The sequence below is a fragment of the Anthonomus grandis genome, chromosome 22, assembly GCF_022605725.1.
Source record: "Anthonomus grandis grandis chromosome 22, icAntGran1.3, whole genome shotgun sequence".
Classification (NCBI taxonomy): Eukaryota; Metazoa; Arthropoda; class Insecta; order Coleoptera; family Curculionidae; genus Anthonomus; species Anthonomus grandis.
In genome coordinates, this window is record NC_065567.1 from 28,122,151 (window position 1) to 28,139,306 (window position 17,156).

The 17,156-nt window shown below is 31.7% G+C and overlaps 3 protein-coding genes across 5 annotated transcripts in view; 2 read left to right on the forward strand and 1 right to left on the reverse strand.

Moving 5' to 3' along the window:
* Positions 1-90: 90 nt before the first annotated feature.
* On the reverse strand, positions 91-4,413 carry LOC126748771 (calcium permeable stress-gated cation channel 1). The gene is made up of 2 exons (XM_050458216.1): positions 3,732-4,413; positions 91-2,439 (listed from the first exon to the last, which is right to left on the reverse strand). The coding sequence occupies exons 1-2, from the start codon at positions 4,186-4,188 to the stop codon at positions 689-691; spliced, it is 2,208 nt and encodes a 735-aa protein (XP_050314173.1). The 5' UTR covers positions 4,189-4,413; the 3' UTR covers positions 91-688.
* A 158-nt stretch (positions 4,414-4,571) lies between these two features.
* On the forward strand, positions 4,572-7,031 carry LOC126748772 (mitochondrial import inner membrane translocase subunit TIM50-C-like). The gene is made up of 5 exons (XM_050458217.1): positions 4,572-4,803; positions 4,859-5,166; positions 5,618-5,771; positions 6,370-6,696; positions 6,748-7,031. The coding sequence occupies exons 1-5, from the start codon at positions 4,662-4,664 to the stop codon at positions 6,948-6,950; spliced, it is 1,134 nt and encodes a 377-aa protein (XP_050314174.1). The 5' UTR covers positions 4,572-4,661; the 3' UTR covers positions 6,951-7,031.
* A 7,700-nt stretch (positions 7,032-14,731) lies between these two features.
* The window catches only part of LOC126748280 (small conductance calcium-activated potassium channel protein), a 102,970-nt gene continuing 100,545 nt past the window's right edge, over positions 14,732-17,156 (forward strand). For 2 of the 3 annotated variants that reach the window (XM_050457398.1, XM_050457399.1), the window contains exon 1: positions 14,732-14,953. The gene's annotated coding sequence lies outside the window, so the exon portion shown is untranslated. The remainder of the gene's footprint in view (positions 14,954-17,156) is intronic. The other variant, XM_050457400.1, reaches the window with a different exon arrangement.

Consider the following 17,156-nt stretch of genomic DNA (forward strand, 5'->3'; position numbering starts at 1 on the left):
AGTCACGCGAGTATAAGGCGGGAAATACAAACCAAACTACTCTCATAATTTCTCTAGAGATTAGGGGGATGGGTATAAAAAAAAACAAAGTTGGTTAACAGATTTATTTATTAAAAAATATCATTTAATAAAATAAAATAAATTCTATGTAAAAAGTACACCATTTTGCGATAATTCCTTTATTTTTTTAATATATTAATTTAGTCAAAAGCCAATTGGATACATGGAATTGCTAAAAAATGTTAAATATTTACTCTAATACATATAATTTTACATAGCAATGTGATAAAATGTGGATGTCATAGTTATAAATAATAATGTATGTATGTGGTACATAATATATGTATCGCCTTTCCTATAAAAATTTTTTATCATGATGAACAATAAAAATAATCCCTTTTCCTGGAACTAATGCTAAAAGTAATTAATTAAAGAGAATTATCAATAATATTACTGATAAAAAGAGATTATAATAAAGCCTCATTAAAAAACAGAAAATACTATATTTGTTAATAAAAGAAAAACTGGTTCCTTAGTTCACTATAAATTTTTCATAAAATATACACCATAATTTAATAACCTCTTTTTCGAAGAAACAATGCAACAATTTAAATAAATTAGGAAGGACATAAAATATTAACATGACAAGATTAGGTTTCACAGCCGCTAGAAGTTTAAATAAAAATACTTAGGCATTACTAGAACCAGTTTCAGGAATAATTATGCTAGGGCCAGCTGATCCATATATAACAGGAGACGAAGAGTCTATAATACTGTTTTTATTAATATTACTGGAGCTTAGTAATACTGGAGCAATATACTGCTCTCTAAGGGCTGGTAAATGTGATTTAACTGATGTAACAGATTTGCACGTAGGGAAAGGGCTCAAAAAGAAAAAGCAAGTTACCGTCACACATATGCCAATAAACATAACGTAAGTCATTGCGTTCAAACCTCCACTATCCCTGATAAAGAAGAATGCTGTTAGAATAATTTGGCATAGCAATATGGCTACCCTAACCATCCTAACTGCCCCAGCATGGATTTGTTGCCCCTCAGTAGACATTGCTATTGGTTTATAAACATAGTAAATGTTATACTTGTCAACCAAATGTTTTAAGCATAAGTATAATAGCCCAAAAGGAGTTATTAGTGGGCAAGATAAACTATACACAGTACTTATAGTGAAAATAAGCAAAGTCCATGCATAGTGTATGCCAAACTGGAACTCTGACAAAATCTCTTTGCGAATGCTTGGCTTCTCTGCTTCAGATTTGATAAATGACAACCTTAATGCATACATTGCTAACTCAGGAAACCTAAGCAGCTCCAAAGCAGTTCCAATAAGGGCAGAAGTAATCACATAATTGACAAAAAAGGCACCTTTGTCTGCTAAAAATATACAGCTCCATCTAACTTTGGTGTTATTTTGCAGGGGCCACTCTACAAATGCTTGGGCACTAGTTAGACCTAAAGAGGGCAAAATCAAAACCATAAAGAGCAAAAAGCAAAAGGTTTTAAACATGACTGAAAAGTTCTGCTTGGATTTTGTCCAGTGTGACATCCATTCGTCACTGTAGGCAACTATCACTGGCATAAGTGCTGACACAGATAACAATAACAATATAGGAAAGAATTGAGAAATAAGTGGGCTGAGTTTGTTAAGGATGTCACCGTGGGCTTGATTAATTTGATTGAACACATTTAAGACAATAATTGGGGTGGTGAGGAAAAAGAACAACAAAAATACTATAAAGTTGATAAATATTGCCTTGGAGTACCAGTTTCTATAAGATATTTCCAAATTTTCCCAATTAATGTCTGCTGGAGTGGGTGCTTGAACAATATGCCAATTCCTCAAAGTGCCGGGCTCAAATGATTTAATGACATATTGAGCCATATCATCACCAGCAACAGTTACAAAAGCAATACCTAAAGGAGCAGCCAAAGCAGTTCTCCTTTCAGACAAAACCAACTCATTAAGTCTCTGTTCCTCCCTGGTATAATATTCTAAAGCATCCATAGTGTTACAAGGGTAACAACAAATACAACCCTTTGGTTGTACTTTAATTTGTGCATTCCTGTGGCAATTTTCTGTACAGTACAACTTTGCCTCAATCACTTTGCTTCTCTCATTTTCTAACTTAACTAAATGTTTTACCTTGTAAGTTAGTTGGACATCAAGTACTTCTACCTGTGGATACCTTACAGTAAAATAATTTTTAATATCTTCAATATTCCTGTGTTGTTTTGCTATATTAGTCACCATTAAAGTTCTTGAGGACAATGCAGAGGCACTAGGGGTTTTTCCAGAACATTTTTTCATTATCATTATGGTTAATGGAGCCATACATAAGCTGGCTACCACATGCACCCATAATAAGTTTGATGATGGGCCCAGGTTGCTCAATGTTGTGTGTCCAAAGGTTGTACTGTTACCTAAAAAAATTTACTAGAATATTAAAAAATGCAGCAAATCAAGGCAAATATTTATTAATACATTACACAGCATGTGTTTGTATAAGTCAAGGTATAGTAAGTTTAAGTAAATTAAAATTGCTTTCCAAAAGAATAAAAGGCACCATTTACCAAATATAATTTAATTTTCTTAAAAAAATCTTATATGGACTAAAACAATATTAAAGAACAGGACACAATAGTAGTCAGAGCCTTGTCTGGTTCTAGAGAGCCTGTGATAATATTTCTACTATGTCTGGTGTTTTAATGCTGTATATCTGAATAAGTCCAAAATTGTGAGATGTTATTAACAATGTAAACCAAATACTGATAGCTGTAGGTACAAGGAAATGTAAGTATATGGACGTCCCTGAAGTACTGTTGACAACAATCCCTATACCCCAGCATAACCATAGTCTTGATACATCTTCCACATTGAAATTTGTTTATTAAATAGCTTGCCTGTAAAGGTTTTTATAATTGTTTAACTGTTCCTTGGCATCTAAAATAGGATTATATTTATAGATATGAAAGCTCATTAATAAACCATTCAATTTTTATGTCACCATTGCCTGCATCACCCTTTTGAGTTTTAAGAGGAAAACATTCTTCAACATAATTAGTTAAAGAATTCATAAACAAAGAAAATTGGTCAATTACATTATTATTTGAATTATTTCCATCTAAAATATCCCACCACTGAAACCTTTCAACCTTGTTGTAAAGAGAAAATAGACCTTCTTGTGTTGTTGGCCTGTAACTTATTCTTGATTTAGTTTAGTAGCCCTGTGGTCCGAAAGATGAAACAAATCATAAGGATTACAGGATAAGTTGTCTACAGTAATGTTAGAGAATGCATTGTCTATACACGCATTTAACTTTGTATTAAAATTAACCATCCTCTGCAGGCCAAAGGACAACATTAAATTTGAAAGATGTTTTAAGAATCCATTAGGGACCTCATGTGTACATTAAAATCTCCGGTAATTATAAGTCACCTGATGGTGATCGGTAAAAAGTTATTAGCTGGGTAGAAAACTGATTCAACAGCACCCCAGAGACCTCTTGTCTTTAGTTTTTTAGATCTATTATGTCATTCTCATTTCAGTTACAATGTCCAGAAAATTTTACCTTTAATTTACATTTTTATTAGCAAATAAGATTTGAACAGTTAACAATAATAGCATTATTCTTTTAAGAATTGTTAAGACATTTGTTATGAACAATTTCCTTAGTATGAATATAAATTAAATTACTTGTTAAATATCACATACCTTCAAGAGTTCCTTGGAAATTAACAGGCAATATCACTGCAATAGAAAATATTGATATAACAGTGAATAATATCAATAGGTGCTTCTGAAACGAGAGGTAGTGTGAGGCATCAGGTCCACACCTCGCATAAATCTTGCTCTTGGTTATTTTAAATAGGGAAACGAACCAAAGACATCCTGTATCCGGTACCAGGGATACATCCGGGTTATTTTCCTCAACTGCCACTGCATCATCAGTATTTTTATAGAAAAGCTGAGTCCATTTCTGCGTATGTACAAGTGCTAACCGCCCATAGTCCCAGGCTCGGTTTCGGAGGATTGCAAACAGTAAAATTAATAAAATCCAGCAAATAACGTTGAGAATAAACGTTTCCGGAATACCTTCATATATGTTGGTGATAACGGTGGTGTTTTTCCGTACTGTTAAGCAAGTGTCATCATCTGAGTGCTGGACCATCTTAATTGAAACCAATTTTACTTTGTTACCAGAAAACTTGTTACACTATTGTTCCCTAACATGACTAATAATTATTATTGATCATTAAATGGGGCTCATTGTTTACATTACACAAAAATATTCCACTTCTCGTAAAAAAGAGGTTGTTATCAACTTTCCAGATGTTTTAATAATAAAGTAGCATTTTGACATTAGTAGTTAACACGACAGCATGACGTCACTTGTTATTTAGTACATATAGTTATTTTTGTCACATGACTTATTCTAGATGGCTCTAGTGACTCAAGACATTTTTTTTATATGGATTATGTATAATGATGTACTTACTGCGCCATCTAGTTGGATCTGAATGCTATAGAAGGATCTATAGAGGTGCACATGCGCTTTCCTTACCGGCTATGTGAACTTAACCCGATTTTCTGTTTTGTTTTTACAGCAAGTGTGAAAGTAATGTGTAAGATATTTAATAAAAAATGAGATTTTTACTTAGAACAATTGATAGTTGCAAGATAATTATAAGGCAAAACTGGCTCCCAGCAGTGAAGCAAGAGCAGAGTAGCAATGCTTTTTTCGTTCTACAGCAGCACTTGTCACCCAGGAGATGTTATTCAAATGGTAAACGTTTAAGTACCATCTTAACCAAATATTACTATATTTTTGTCATTTGCAGATACAAAAGCTAGCAGTCCTCTAGGTACCTTACTGAGCAACTCCAAAGAGCAAGTAGCAGCCAACGAAGAGAAAAAAGACGAAGAGGAGGACTCGAAGAAGAAAAAAGAGCAGTCATGGAGAAAAATGAAACTTACTCTGATGTTCTTTGGGGTGGGCTTCTCAGGCCTGGGGGCCTATTTAGTTATAACTCTAGGCACTCCCCCAAAAGATGAAGATGGCAACTATATGAGGGATGAATATTCAGATGGGTCCATTGTAAAAGCTTATCTTATGAGGACACTTAGGGAGCTGGAGTATTATCGAAGGGTGGGTCCTATTTGTACAGTTTTTTTTATTTAATTTATTAATTGATACATGGGATCAATCCCATTACAAAAAAATATTATTATTTCAGAAAAAGAAATAAAAGCTAAATCACCTAACCACTAATTAACAATAATTATAAGACTTAATTTTAATAATTTCTAAAATCTTCTTTACAATTATGTAAGACAAAACCATGGACCTTAGATGCTTTAGTTATAATAGTATTCACATGGGTATTAAAATTCAATTGTTCATCAAAAAAGATACCAAGTTCCTTTACTACTTCAGTGTACCTAAGATTAACATTATCAATAGTATAGGAGGAAGTTACCCGTTTGTTTCTTTTATAAAAACTGATGTAATTGCATTTACCCACATTTAAAGGCAAAAAACTATAATATCATTACTAAAAATATTGAATAATAGAGGAGAATTTAATAAATAAATTTAGTTGATTAAAGAGCCATCAAGAGAAAAACTGCTACCAGATCCATTGAAGTATCCATACATTCAACCTAAATACACATTAGTCTTGGAGTTAACAGATGTATTGGTGCATCCTGATTGGACGTACAATACTGGTTGGAGATTCAAGAAGAGGCCATGTAAGTTAGTACTCTTTATTTATTATAATTTTATTTATTAAGTATCAACAGTCCAAGGATCAATTATATAAAGGAAAATAACAATTAAACCTAATACTACAGAAAAAAGAATAACACCAAGTTATCTTCTTATGTTGACAGTAAGGGGTAGAGGTCTGAGAAGCATAAAGTTTATCGTCAATAATTTTGGTAATAAATGAAGTTAAGAATGTAATACTGCCATGCTTTACTTTATCAAAATGCCTTCTTTATATCAGTTATAAATAACATTTACTTGTTTCTCTTCATTTAGGACATTGTGAACAATGTGACAAAACCTTATAAGGTTGGTCAAAGTAGACTTCTTGGTGCTCAGATATGTTGAACTTGACTTCATCGTACAGTTTATTAGATGAGACCAATTCAAAAATGTTTAGATTGCATTGAGAATCGTAACTGGACGATAATTTGTTGCATCATTCTTGGCACCTTTTTTTAATAATGATATTACTTTGCTTAAACACCAAACTTTTGGATTGACAGTCCATCAGGTCCTATAGACTTATTTACCATAATTATTTTCATTTTCTTCAAATAATTTATAAAAAACTTGTTTCAGTGTTGGATTACTTCCTAGAGTCCCTAAAAGATCATTACGAGATAGTAATATACACAGCTGAACAGGGCATGACAGTTTTCCCATTAATTGAAGCGATTGACCGTAAAAACATTATTGCTTACAAACTTGTAAGGGATGCAACTCATTTTACTGGGGGACATCATGTCAAAAGCTTGAATAACTTAAACAGAGACCTAAGCAAAGTAATTTGTATCGACTGGAATCCTAATAATGTGAAATTTAATCCAGAGAATCTTTTCCGTTTGCCACGTTGGTCTGGGAATGATGATGATACTACTCTGTTGGATTTAGTTAGTTTTCTTAAAGGTATTGTGTGAAATGTGTGTTTGTGTGTGAAATTTATTTTGCTTCTTTTAGCAATTGCTGAAAATGATATTGAAGATGTCAGGGAGGTCCTGAAGGTTTATAGCGACTACGACGATCCGATAATGGCATTTAGGGACAAGCAGAAGAGGCTCATCGATGAACTGGAGGCACAGGAAGCGGCAAAGAAGGAACAGGAAAAGAATAAAGTATCCAGATGGACGCCAAGTTTTCTTAAAAGATCGCCATCATTTTAGATCTACTTTTTAATTCTATTTTATATGTTATTACTTATTATAATAAAAGCTCGGTCGTAAAATAGCCGATAATATACATTATTTTGTATATTATTTCTAGTATAAATTATACACTTAATGCCCTACACTGTATATTTAAAAAACGTGCCAAAATTGTTATTTTAAAACGATTTACTGAATTAAACATCTTTTTTCAGCCACGCGATTTCAAAAGAGAATATAATGAAGCTCGCCCGTTCAAATGCTAACAAAAACTTATCACGTGCTCGAGCAGGAGCTCGCGAAGTATGCGTTTAGAATATTTCGCTTTGAGTTAGTGTCACGGAAGCCAGGAATAAAATACCAACAGCTGTGCCCCTCTTTTATCTACTTTAGAAGCTAAATATCATTTTTTTAACCGCTCTATTTAGTGTGGCTTAATAGAAAAATAAATAGTCAAAGTCAAATATCGCTTTATTGTGTTATTAACAAAACACAGATAAATGAGGTACTTTACAGAATACAACAATAGATCCATCAAAAGCATTTAGAGCAGATAAATCAGGTAATTAATTAATACGATTTATTAAAATATCATTAGACAATTAACACAATACAACAAAAAATTTATGAAAATGAGTATACGACGCTTTTGTGATATGTACCACTGAAAACATGAAAAGAAACAACACAGAGTTAGTCGTAAAGATGCCCAGTGATGGTAATTCTTTTATGACAAGGATAAGATGGTTGTAGATCTTAGGCCCTTCATAGATTATTGACTTTTAATTAGACTTGACGGGTAATTATTTTGAACCGTTATTACTTGGGAATTGATTTAATATTTAACGTTATCCTAGAAATGTCTAATACAGTCATTAAGATTATTTACAAAGGGCCATTAATTTAGGGAAGAATAATCATTGTAACGATTGAGATAAGTGATAAGTCCTTATATTGGGGTTTCATTTATCAGGAGTGACTAAAGAGGTCAGTGATATCTCTTGTAGGCCAGTGTATATCGAATTTTTCCAATTCCAATATTACAGAAAGAAAGCCGTTAGGCATTAAAAGGATTTTACTAACAATCATTAGTTAGAGGGATTATAGAAAGTTTAATCAACAATAATTTCAACTTTTATTTATATGGTTATTAATATTTTTTTGTCGCAATCAATTTGAAAATGAAGTCAATTTAATTAATAAAAATCTTGTGAATATTCCCGAGCATTTAGGTTATGTAAGCAAAATAAATGTAAAATGAGTACTTTTTATCAGTTAATCACAACCAGTCATTTGATTTCTCGTTTATTATATAATATGGCAACCACGGGTCAAAAAGAAGCAAAATCAATATCAGAAGTAAAAAAGTAATTGGGATAATTCAAAAAAATTAAGGATGGTGAGCTATTTAAGAAATACATAATGATGTATATGTTAAATATATATGACGGGTGTTTGTCAATTACTAATTTAAAAAAAAAATTCATTAAAATTGTTTTACATTGTACTTGTTGTAACATTTTTTTGGCAGATTTATAGCATTTTTAAAAACATATTTTTTTGTTCTTATTAATGCATTTTTATTTATTTGGTTTTTTATCAGGCATTTAGATATGTAGAGAAACATCAAAATTTGGCTCAAGTGCCTGGAATAAATTAATTAATTTTTCTTCCATGCATATAATCAAATATAATCAATATCTGTATTGAACATAACTATATTTTCCACCTAATAGACTCTCTACTGGGATCTCTCTGGATTCTTTTTAATATACTACTGACAACTTAAACCAAATTTTTACAGATTTTTACGCATACGCAGATGATATAGAGATTCTTGCCTGAATCTGCTCAAATATTACAATCACATATAAATAAAGTATAAGATTTGTCTGTTAAGCACAACTTCAAGGTCAACTTTGACAATTATTCCTCACAGGAAGTGCAAATTTCCACTGGACTTCTCCAGGATTCTGTTTTGGGACCAGTAGTCTTCCTGTTATATATTATAATGACCTCTAGCAATAAAAGGTAAGGTGACAATGTTTGTTGATCTTGAAACAATTAAGGAGTGGTCATCAACATTGAACCATATTTTCTTTTCAATTAATAATGAAAATTTTATAATCAAATCTGAAGCAAAATATCGTGGATGTAATTTAGACTAAAAATTAACTATAAATTAACCAAATTATAAAAAGATGTTATTCAAACTGCTCTATTTGAACAGGAAAAATTTTAACTTTAAAATAAGAGAATTACTGTGTAAATGTATATGTAGATATATTCTATATACTGTAGATTAGTGCATGGAGTTCGAACGTACGACAGAATATCTCTCAAGATAAAAGAACTTAATTGGCTAAATTGGTTGTAAAACAGACAGATAAGTCAAGTTATATAACCGATTGTATTGTATTCAGAGAACGCCTTCATATGATTTCCTGAAACATTTGCCCTCCCTAGATTTAGAACTTTCCTTTCAAAAACTTGAAGAAGTTCATACAGCTGCAAAAATCTTTTTGATAGATTCACAGTAATTATAGTAATCGCATAATTGTTATACCTGCTACCTCGAGTCAATAACCTGCAGTTTTAGTTTATATAATAAAGCTTCTGCTGCTCATTCTTTGGGTTATTCTACTCCAATCATTGATTTCGTCTCTTTTTTTTAAATGTAAATTTAGCATCAAACAAATAAGTTAAGAGTAATCTAGGCTAAACTGCTCCTTGTATTTGTATGTGCATTTTCTTTTACAAATGAAGAGCATTTATTACCAATTGGTCATAATGGTTTCAGGCAAACTTATTACGTCTTATTTGCCCTATTGCATAATTATAGTTCTATAAAATTTACCTCTGCACAAATATATATATAAAAACAAGAAACAAAGACAGATTCCAGTCTCTTCTTTTTTTTTTGCATGATTACACTTATGCCTCGGTTCCTTCCTTCATCGAATTTTTATTTCGTACACAAATTTACCGAACCGTTGCAAAAAAAAAGTGAAATATTCCAGACAAGGATATGCCTGGAATCATCGATCCTGGGATTCCTCTTACAACAAAAAAAAAAAAATAAAATAAAAGGGAAAAAACCCACGGTCACAAGGACGAGCCATTATGTGAGAGCGGCCACCAGGGATGCTCAACATACGAGTATGTAAAGCATTAGGGAGTTTTAAAACTTTTTAAGTTCCGCACGTGTGGATTTTTAAGGCTCCTGTTCGCGAGAACATGCCATTTTATTTTAGTTGAGGATTCACTGGATTCAAGGGAAAACGAGCACGGGGAGGGGGGTGGGAACGGTTCGAAAATTGAAAATTCGCCGAACAATTCATGGGCAACGGTTCCCGTTTAGTTGAGATTAATCGTGTGTGCGGAACACGTAACATGCAAATTTTCACTTCATTCGGTAAATGTTTTATATGCCACAGAACATGTTCGCACCCTTGTCGATTGTTGCTGATATTATATTTCTATATATCGGACCAGGGGTAGTTTTTTTTTTACATGAATAAATCGATGTATGTATGTTTTGTTTAGAACCAGTTTATAATATGACAAAGAAATAATAATAGTTTTATAATGCGAAATGCGAATTTTTTTTTAAATAGTCATTTTATTATACTGTTTAGAAATATTGTACCTAAATTGAGAGCTACAACATACAGTAATACATTTTATTCATGATAAGTGTAACACAAGCACCACGTTATTTGGGACTCTTAAATCAATGGGAGTCTTATACCCGCATTCTTCACGCTTCAAAATCGCGAAGCATCTCTGTATATGGCGCAAAAATATAAACTACCTTCAAAGGAATGTTTAGTTTGTTTTAGCGTTGGATACGTATAGAAACCGGGAGATTGTGGGTACGTTGGTAACGTCGCGTTTTCCACATAATCGCGTAGAATTAATGACATTTCTGTCATTTTCACTTTATTTGTGAGCAAATTAATGTAATATAAAAACAAAATCGTGCATTAAAACGAATCGGGAAATTTTTAACACGTTGACAACGTCGCCGTGACGGACATGTTAAAGCAAGTCTTTAAGGCGGTTTTTTTGAATTCGAACATTATTTGTGACCAAACTAGTGTTACAAGAAAAGCATGCTGGAGAGAAACGGTTTATTTGGACCCAGATTGATATTTTTATCGGGTAAGTGGATGTAAATTAAATGGTTTAGATAAGATTTTCTTGTAATAGAACACGGCTCTTAATATAATGGAGTCATATATGTGTAATACAGGGTGACTCAAAATTGAGTGCAAAGATTTCAAGGGCGTATTTACTAGTCAAAAATAAGAACTTTTTTTCATAAAAACGTACATATGTCCTAACTTGTTCCGTTTTCTAGATACAGAGTGTAAAAGTTTTTTTTATTATGAAAATCTGCTTTTGTATGTATCTGTTACTTAGGCTAAGTTAAATTTTAAAAATAAATTAAATGGATGCGAATTTTTTATTTATTTTAATAGGGCCAGGCACAGGTTTTGTAAGTAGTAAGGCTCAAGAGGCAAGAAAGTTTCATTATTGACCGCTTATTCTGAAAAAAAATTGAATTGTCAAAAAAGCGGTGGCGTACTATAATTTTGCCTATAAGTATCAAGTAAGTAGCCCCCTGAAGCGCCACTGGAATTAATAAATTTATTTTATAAATAGGACATTTTATAGATAAGACGACAAATAAGCCTACGAAATTTTATTTAAATCGGCTGAAAGTATTTTGACTAATTGGTAAAAAACCGATTTTATTAAAAAACTATTACACTCTGTATCTAGAACACGAAGCAAGTTAGGGCATACGTTTATATGAAAAAAGTTCTTATTTTTGGCTGGTAAATACGCCGTTGAAATCTTTGCACTCAATTTTGAATCACCCTGTATAACTCAAAAAGTATTTAATAATAACAAACATTCAAATCCGTTTCTTTTTCTCGTTTATACGTCTATAATATCTATCTATTCTATATTTATATCTGTCTATAATATCTATCTTATAATATCTTAAGACGAAGTTCAAGCTTTTGCTGATGACACTTAGTTATACTGTTGTTTTGAGGCTAATGGGCAATGTGAATAAAAACTTAGCTTTTGCTTTTAGTATAAAGTATAAGCTTTAGCTTTTACTAGATAGATTTACCTTTTGCTTTTACTTACTAGCGAAAGCTAGATATTTTAAGTATTTACTTAAAGTTTCTTTGGTAAATCATCCAACGGTGTTATGCCGTACCCTTTATCGCCTAAAATAAGTCCATAGTTCTGTTGACGTCTTCTCATCATACCAAAAATATTTGATCTTCTTAAAATACGACTGTCGTGCACCGAGCCAGGCCATTGAGCATCTACGGATGTAAAAATTTCTTTTGCGTCACAAGTTGCGTCACTACACTCCATCCTTTCCTATTGTCACTATGTAGCGATGGCGTTATTATTGGTACATGAGTGTCAATTGCACCAAAAGCACAGGGAAATCTATACAACTGTACCCGTTCGTTGATTGCCTGCTCAGTCGAGTTTTTTGTAGGAAATTTCATCGAAATTCCTGTCTTTTCAACTATTTTTGGTAAAACGTGAGATACCGTTTTATATATTGTTGTTCTATGAACTCCTTCTTTTCTGATCCTTATTTGAAATCTAGGATCACTTAGAAATTGCAAAAATATTTGCATTTTTTTTTGGACTCAATGCACCAACCTAGAGTTGGTCCAAAAAATGGTTAGCTATCCACTTAACATTTTCTTCGCTAAATCTATACAGATCGTGGTATTCTTCGGCACGACTTTCTTTTCTTTCGGAATAAAATTTTACAGATCTTATATTCATAGATGCAGCCATTTCTACCAAATTGTTTAACAATACTAAATTTTTAAGCCAGGGTCTAACAAGCTTGCAAAAATGTAAGTTTTTCCTTAGTAATTGCTTACTTTTATTCCCACCATATTTAGACAATGCTAACAACTTTAGCTTTTGCTAATTGTATTAATTAGTAAAAGTTACTACCTACTTTTATTCATTGCAAACTAAGCATTTGCCCTGCCCATTCTCAAGCTCTTATAAGGGACCTATGACATATAATTCATTATAAGAGCCATAATTTAATTTTAAATTCTACAAAGTTTGTAGTCAAGTTTTGGAAAATAATTTGAATATTTTTATTGGAGAATCTAAAAATAATATATAGTAGTTTTTTAAATAATTTATTCCTTTTTTTTGTCATTTTTCTCCCATTTGTAAACAAAATCGTCTATGGTATAAGTTTTATGGTATTATTAATTTGCCTTAAAAAATTAAATTTTATCGTTATTTGTGATAAAAAATAGCACAACTACTACAATTTTCATAGCGATACGCCTTGTTTTCGAGAAATAAAATGGCGTTTTTTCACCTTTTATTAGAAAACCTTAAGGTTATGTGAAAAAAGTATAGATACAAGAACTATAGATTTTTTTATCATCTATAATCTTCCTTAAAAGCATTTTTGTTTCAGGTAATTGTTTTTTGCAAAAAAACTGTTTTTTATTTACCCTACTCTTACCCCCCCCCACCCACCCCACACCACTTACCAGTAAGAAATTTTCTTCAAAAATCATTGTTTTCCAAATAATACGCATGAATAACAGCTGGTTTCATTATTAATATTTAATTTAATAACATCGTTTCTTTATTTAAATTTGATATAATTATATATACGTATATTAATAAATATTTAATACAAACCAGTGCTATTAAATTATGGACGAGAAATGATGATTTTTCAAGAGAATTTCTTACTGGATAAATATTTGGGGGGTAAGAGTTGTCTTAATGAAAACCAATGTTTTTGCACAAAATATATATTTAATATTAAATTTAATAACACTGTTTATTTAAATTTGATATAATTTTATATATAAATATTTTGTATAAAAACCGCGTAATTAGATTGGATATTATGGACGAAAAACAGTGATTTTTCAGAAAAATTTCAGCAAATATTTGAGGTGTAGTAACCGAGTTCAAAAATTAGAAATGTACATGCTGTCTCAATTTTCCGAAATTTTCTCCCTTGATTCGTATATAATATACGTATATTCTTCTACAGTTTAATAAATATACTTTGACCATATACGGTTGTTAAATATACCAAAACCAAAAATGTACTAAAAAATCGTTGAATAAATATACCTTTTTAAGTTTTTTAAAAGCACAAAGTGCCTTTACTCCATAAACACTTTTAAGTTATCAGTAAGTCATGATGCCTTGAGTTCTGTAATACGAGACCCAATAATTGGCGCATGCTTATCAAATAACTGCAAAATAAAATTATTAAGTAATGTTATAGTAAAAGCTATTCCATTGCAAAATATCCTAAGATAATCCCAAATTATAGTTTTAACATCCCTATTAAACGTTGAGTATATTACGAAATTTTTTTTAGTGAGGGTTTTATAATTTCACTCATTATAGCTCTGTAATGCATCTAATGTTGAGCAATCAGTTGGTGGTTAATTATGATATCAATAATTTTTTCACAGGTATTTAAAAATTTGCTCAATAAAATCATAACCAGCAAAAAAATAGACTAGCGAGTTTGAGTGGCTTGTATAAAACCCCATTAAGAACACATTCAAGTTATAGTCGAATAAATAAAGTGTGGTTGAAAGGTACGCCACTGTGGGGTATCCACAGAATGGAAATAATGAAATTTTCAAGTGCAACGTCCTGGATCGGTATCAGAGTACGGCACTGGAATATGCCGTCGTCCGAGGCGGCGCACTCGACGTCGCGACGCCGAAAGCTCGCGTCGCCGTCTAAAACATAAGCGTATAGTCTACCCCTAGATCCTGGAAAAGAACGTTTATTTTTTCGTAACTCGCCGGTAAAATGTACTCGTTTCAAATAGCGATCTCTGAAACACCGACCGTGACAACTTTCGGAAATGTTCGAACTTAACTTAGTGCCTTCCCTGAGCCCCGTGTCGAGACCCCCGCCCCCCCGCTCGTAGTCCCACCAGTACATATTCTAAATAAAAGGTAATTTTATATATTATTGCCACCCTTAATTAGATACTTAAAAAATCATATGATTTATGTAGGTCGCTGCCACATTTGGGGTAACGGGTAAAAATAGCTTCCTTTATAACCTTTGTCTTTTTTTAAATATTTTATTTAAAAAAAAATAATAACCAGGTTCTCAGCCACTAGTGCCTTTATTTTAATAAAATTATGATAATTGAATTACCCTCAAAGGTTTTTGAATCTTGACTCTAAAGGGCGCTTTTGGCGGGATTTACGACTCTCATTTTTCCCTTATACACGTGTCTGCTAATAAAAGGAAATCGGGGATTAGACCCGATTTGGTTCATGTTTTGTTTCTATATGGTTCAAATAATTTATCGATTTCGAGCGTGTTTGTATGGCTTTCACAAAAATTTCAATAGTTCCTCGAGAAAAAGACCCACACTGAATTGACTTATCTTATGCGGTTAAAACGACGTTTTAATTACGTTAATTCGGTTTTCATTATGATTCTCACTTAAGTGGTCGCAGATGATACGGCTATAATCGAGAGGGCAACCACTTAGATATCTTTCTTTGTATAATACTGTTGGGGTGCTTGTGGTGTCAGTTTTAGTCAATTGAGTATTTTGGAGGAAAATTAAGGGTTGTTTTTTTAACAGTATTTTGATAAAATTAAGACGCTTTTAGATAATACTTGGGTTACATATATAGTTTTTTAACTTGATTATTACAACTCAAATATTTGATCTGAAAAATCACTCTTTTTCGTCCATATTATCCTATCTAATAACGCTGTTTTAATACTGAATATTTATATATAAAATTATATTAAATTTAAATAAACCGTGTTATTTAATTAGATATTGAATATATATTTTCTGCCAAAAAAAAACTGTTTTTTATCAATGAAATCCTTAACCCCCCACCCACCCCAAACATTTACCCAATAAGAAATTCTTTTGAAAAATCACCGTTTTGCGTCTATTATATCCAATCTAGTGTCACTGTTTTTGTATTAAATATTTATTAATATACATATATTAAATTATATCAAATTTAAATATACAAATTGTGTTTTTAGCTTAGATATTAATGACGAAACTAGCTGTTATTCATTTGTATTATTTTGGAATACATTGATTTTTGTAAATAATTTCTTACTGGTAAGTTATGTGGGGTGGGTGGGGGGGTGTAAGGGTAGGTTTAATGAAAAATGTTTTTTTATGCAGAAAATAATTGCCTGACAAAAAATGCTTTGTAAGAAAATTATAGGTAAAAAACTATAGTTTTTGTATCTATACTTTTCTCACATACCTAACCTTAAATTCTCAGTAATTCAGTTTTTTAAGATAAGTCATTAACTTTGGAGAAAAATCTTTTTTTTTTTTGGTTCTAGACAACTTTTCATGGTCTAGGTTCAAAAATACAGTTGAAATTATTGGTATATTCATCAACCGTATATGGTCAAGGTATATTTAATAAATTGTAGAATATACGTGTATCATATAGGAATCTGTTTACACAAGGGAAAAAATTTCGGCGTTTAAAAAATTGACAAGGGGTTTATAAAGGTTTACTTTTGACACTCGATCACTACACCTTAAATATGTTATGAAATAACCCCGATATCACACACACATACAGTGTGGTGACTTTAACTGGAATAAATTCAGTTTAAACTAATCAAAATTTATCTCGCAAAATTTCTGAGACCCGTCGATTTTTGTTTATTTTTTTTTCACATTTCAAGATAGTTTTTGTGTTTTTTCACCTACAGAGACTTTTTTTTTTCAAATGGAAAGCCACTTTTTTTAAACTCTCATTGAAAAGAGCTATTTTTCTTGATTAAATTGCCCTATTTAATTTTGTGATTATCTAAAGGAGAAATACAAAAAAAAACCATTAAATTATTAAAAGTTGCGTTTAATGTATAAGATGCTCAAAATGAGCACCATTTACTTGTTGGCAAAGCCCAAGACGATAATAAAATTCGTTTTTGACATTTTCTAACACTTCTGGAGATATTTGTCGGCTTTCTTGCCTAATGCGTTCTTCGAGTTCGTCTAGGTTTCCTTGTTTGCTCATATAAATTTGACTTTTCAAATGTCCCCACAGAAAAAAATCAAGTGGGGTGAGATCGGGAGAACATGTCGGCCACTCGATTACACCCCTTCTACCAATCATTGTCATCTAAATACTAACGTACATTACGGGC

Bases quoted from the DNA above. Each gene is read 5' to 3' on its own strand.
- LOC126748772 (XM_050458217.1), top strand. From the start codon at position 4,662: ATGAGATTTTTACTTAGAACAATTGATAGTTGCAAGATAATTATAAGG. The intron at 4,804-4,858 runs GTAAACGTTTAA...TGTCATTTGCAG, and splicing joins CAGGAGATGTTATTCAAATG to ATACAAAAGCTAGCAGTCCT. The intron at 6,697-6,747 runs GTATTGTGTGAA...TGCTTCTTTTAG, and splicing joins TTTAGTTAGTTTTCTTAAAG to CAATTGCTGAAAATGATATT.
- LOC126748771 (XM_050458216.1), bottom strand. From the start codon at position 4,188: ATGGTCCAGCACTCAGATGATGACACTTGCTTAACAGTACGGAAAAAC. The intron at 2,440-3,731 runs GTATGTGATATT...AAATTTTTTTAG, and splicing joins TTTCCAAGGAACTCTTGAAG to GTAACAGTACAACCTTTGGA.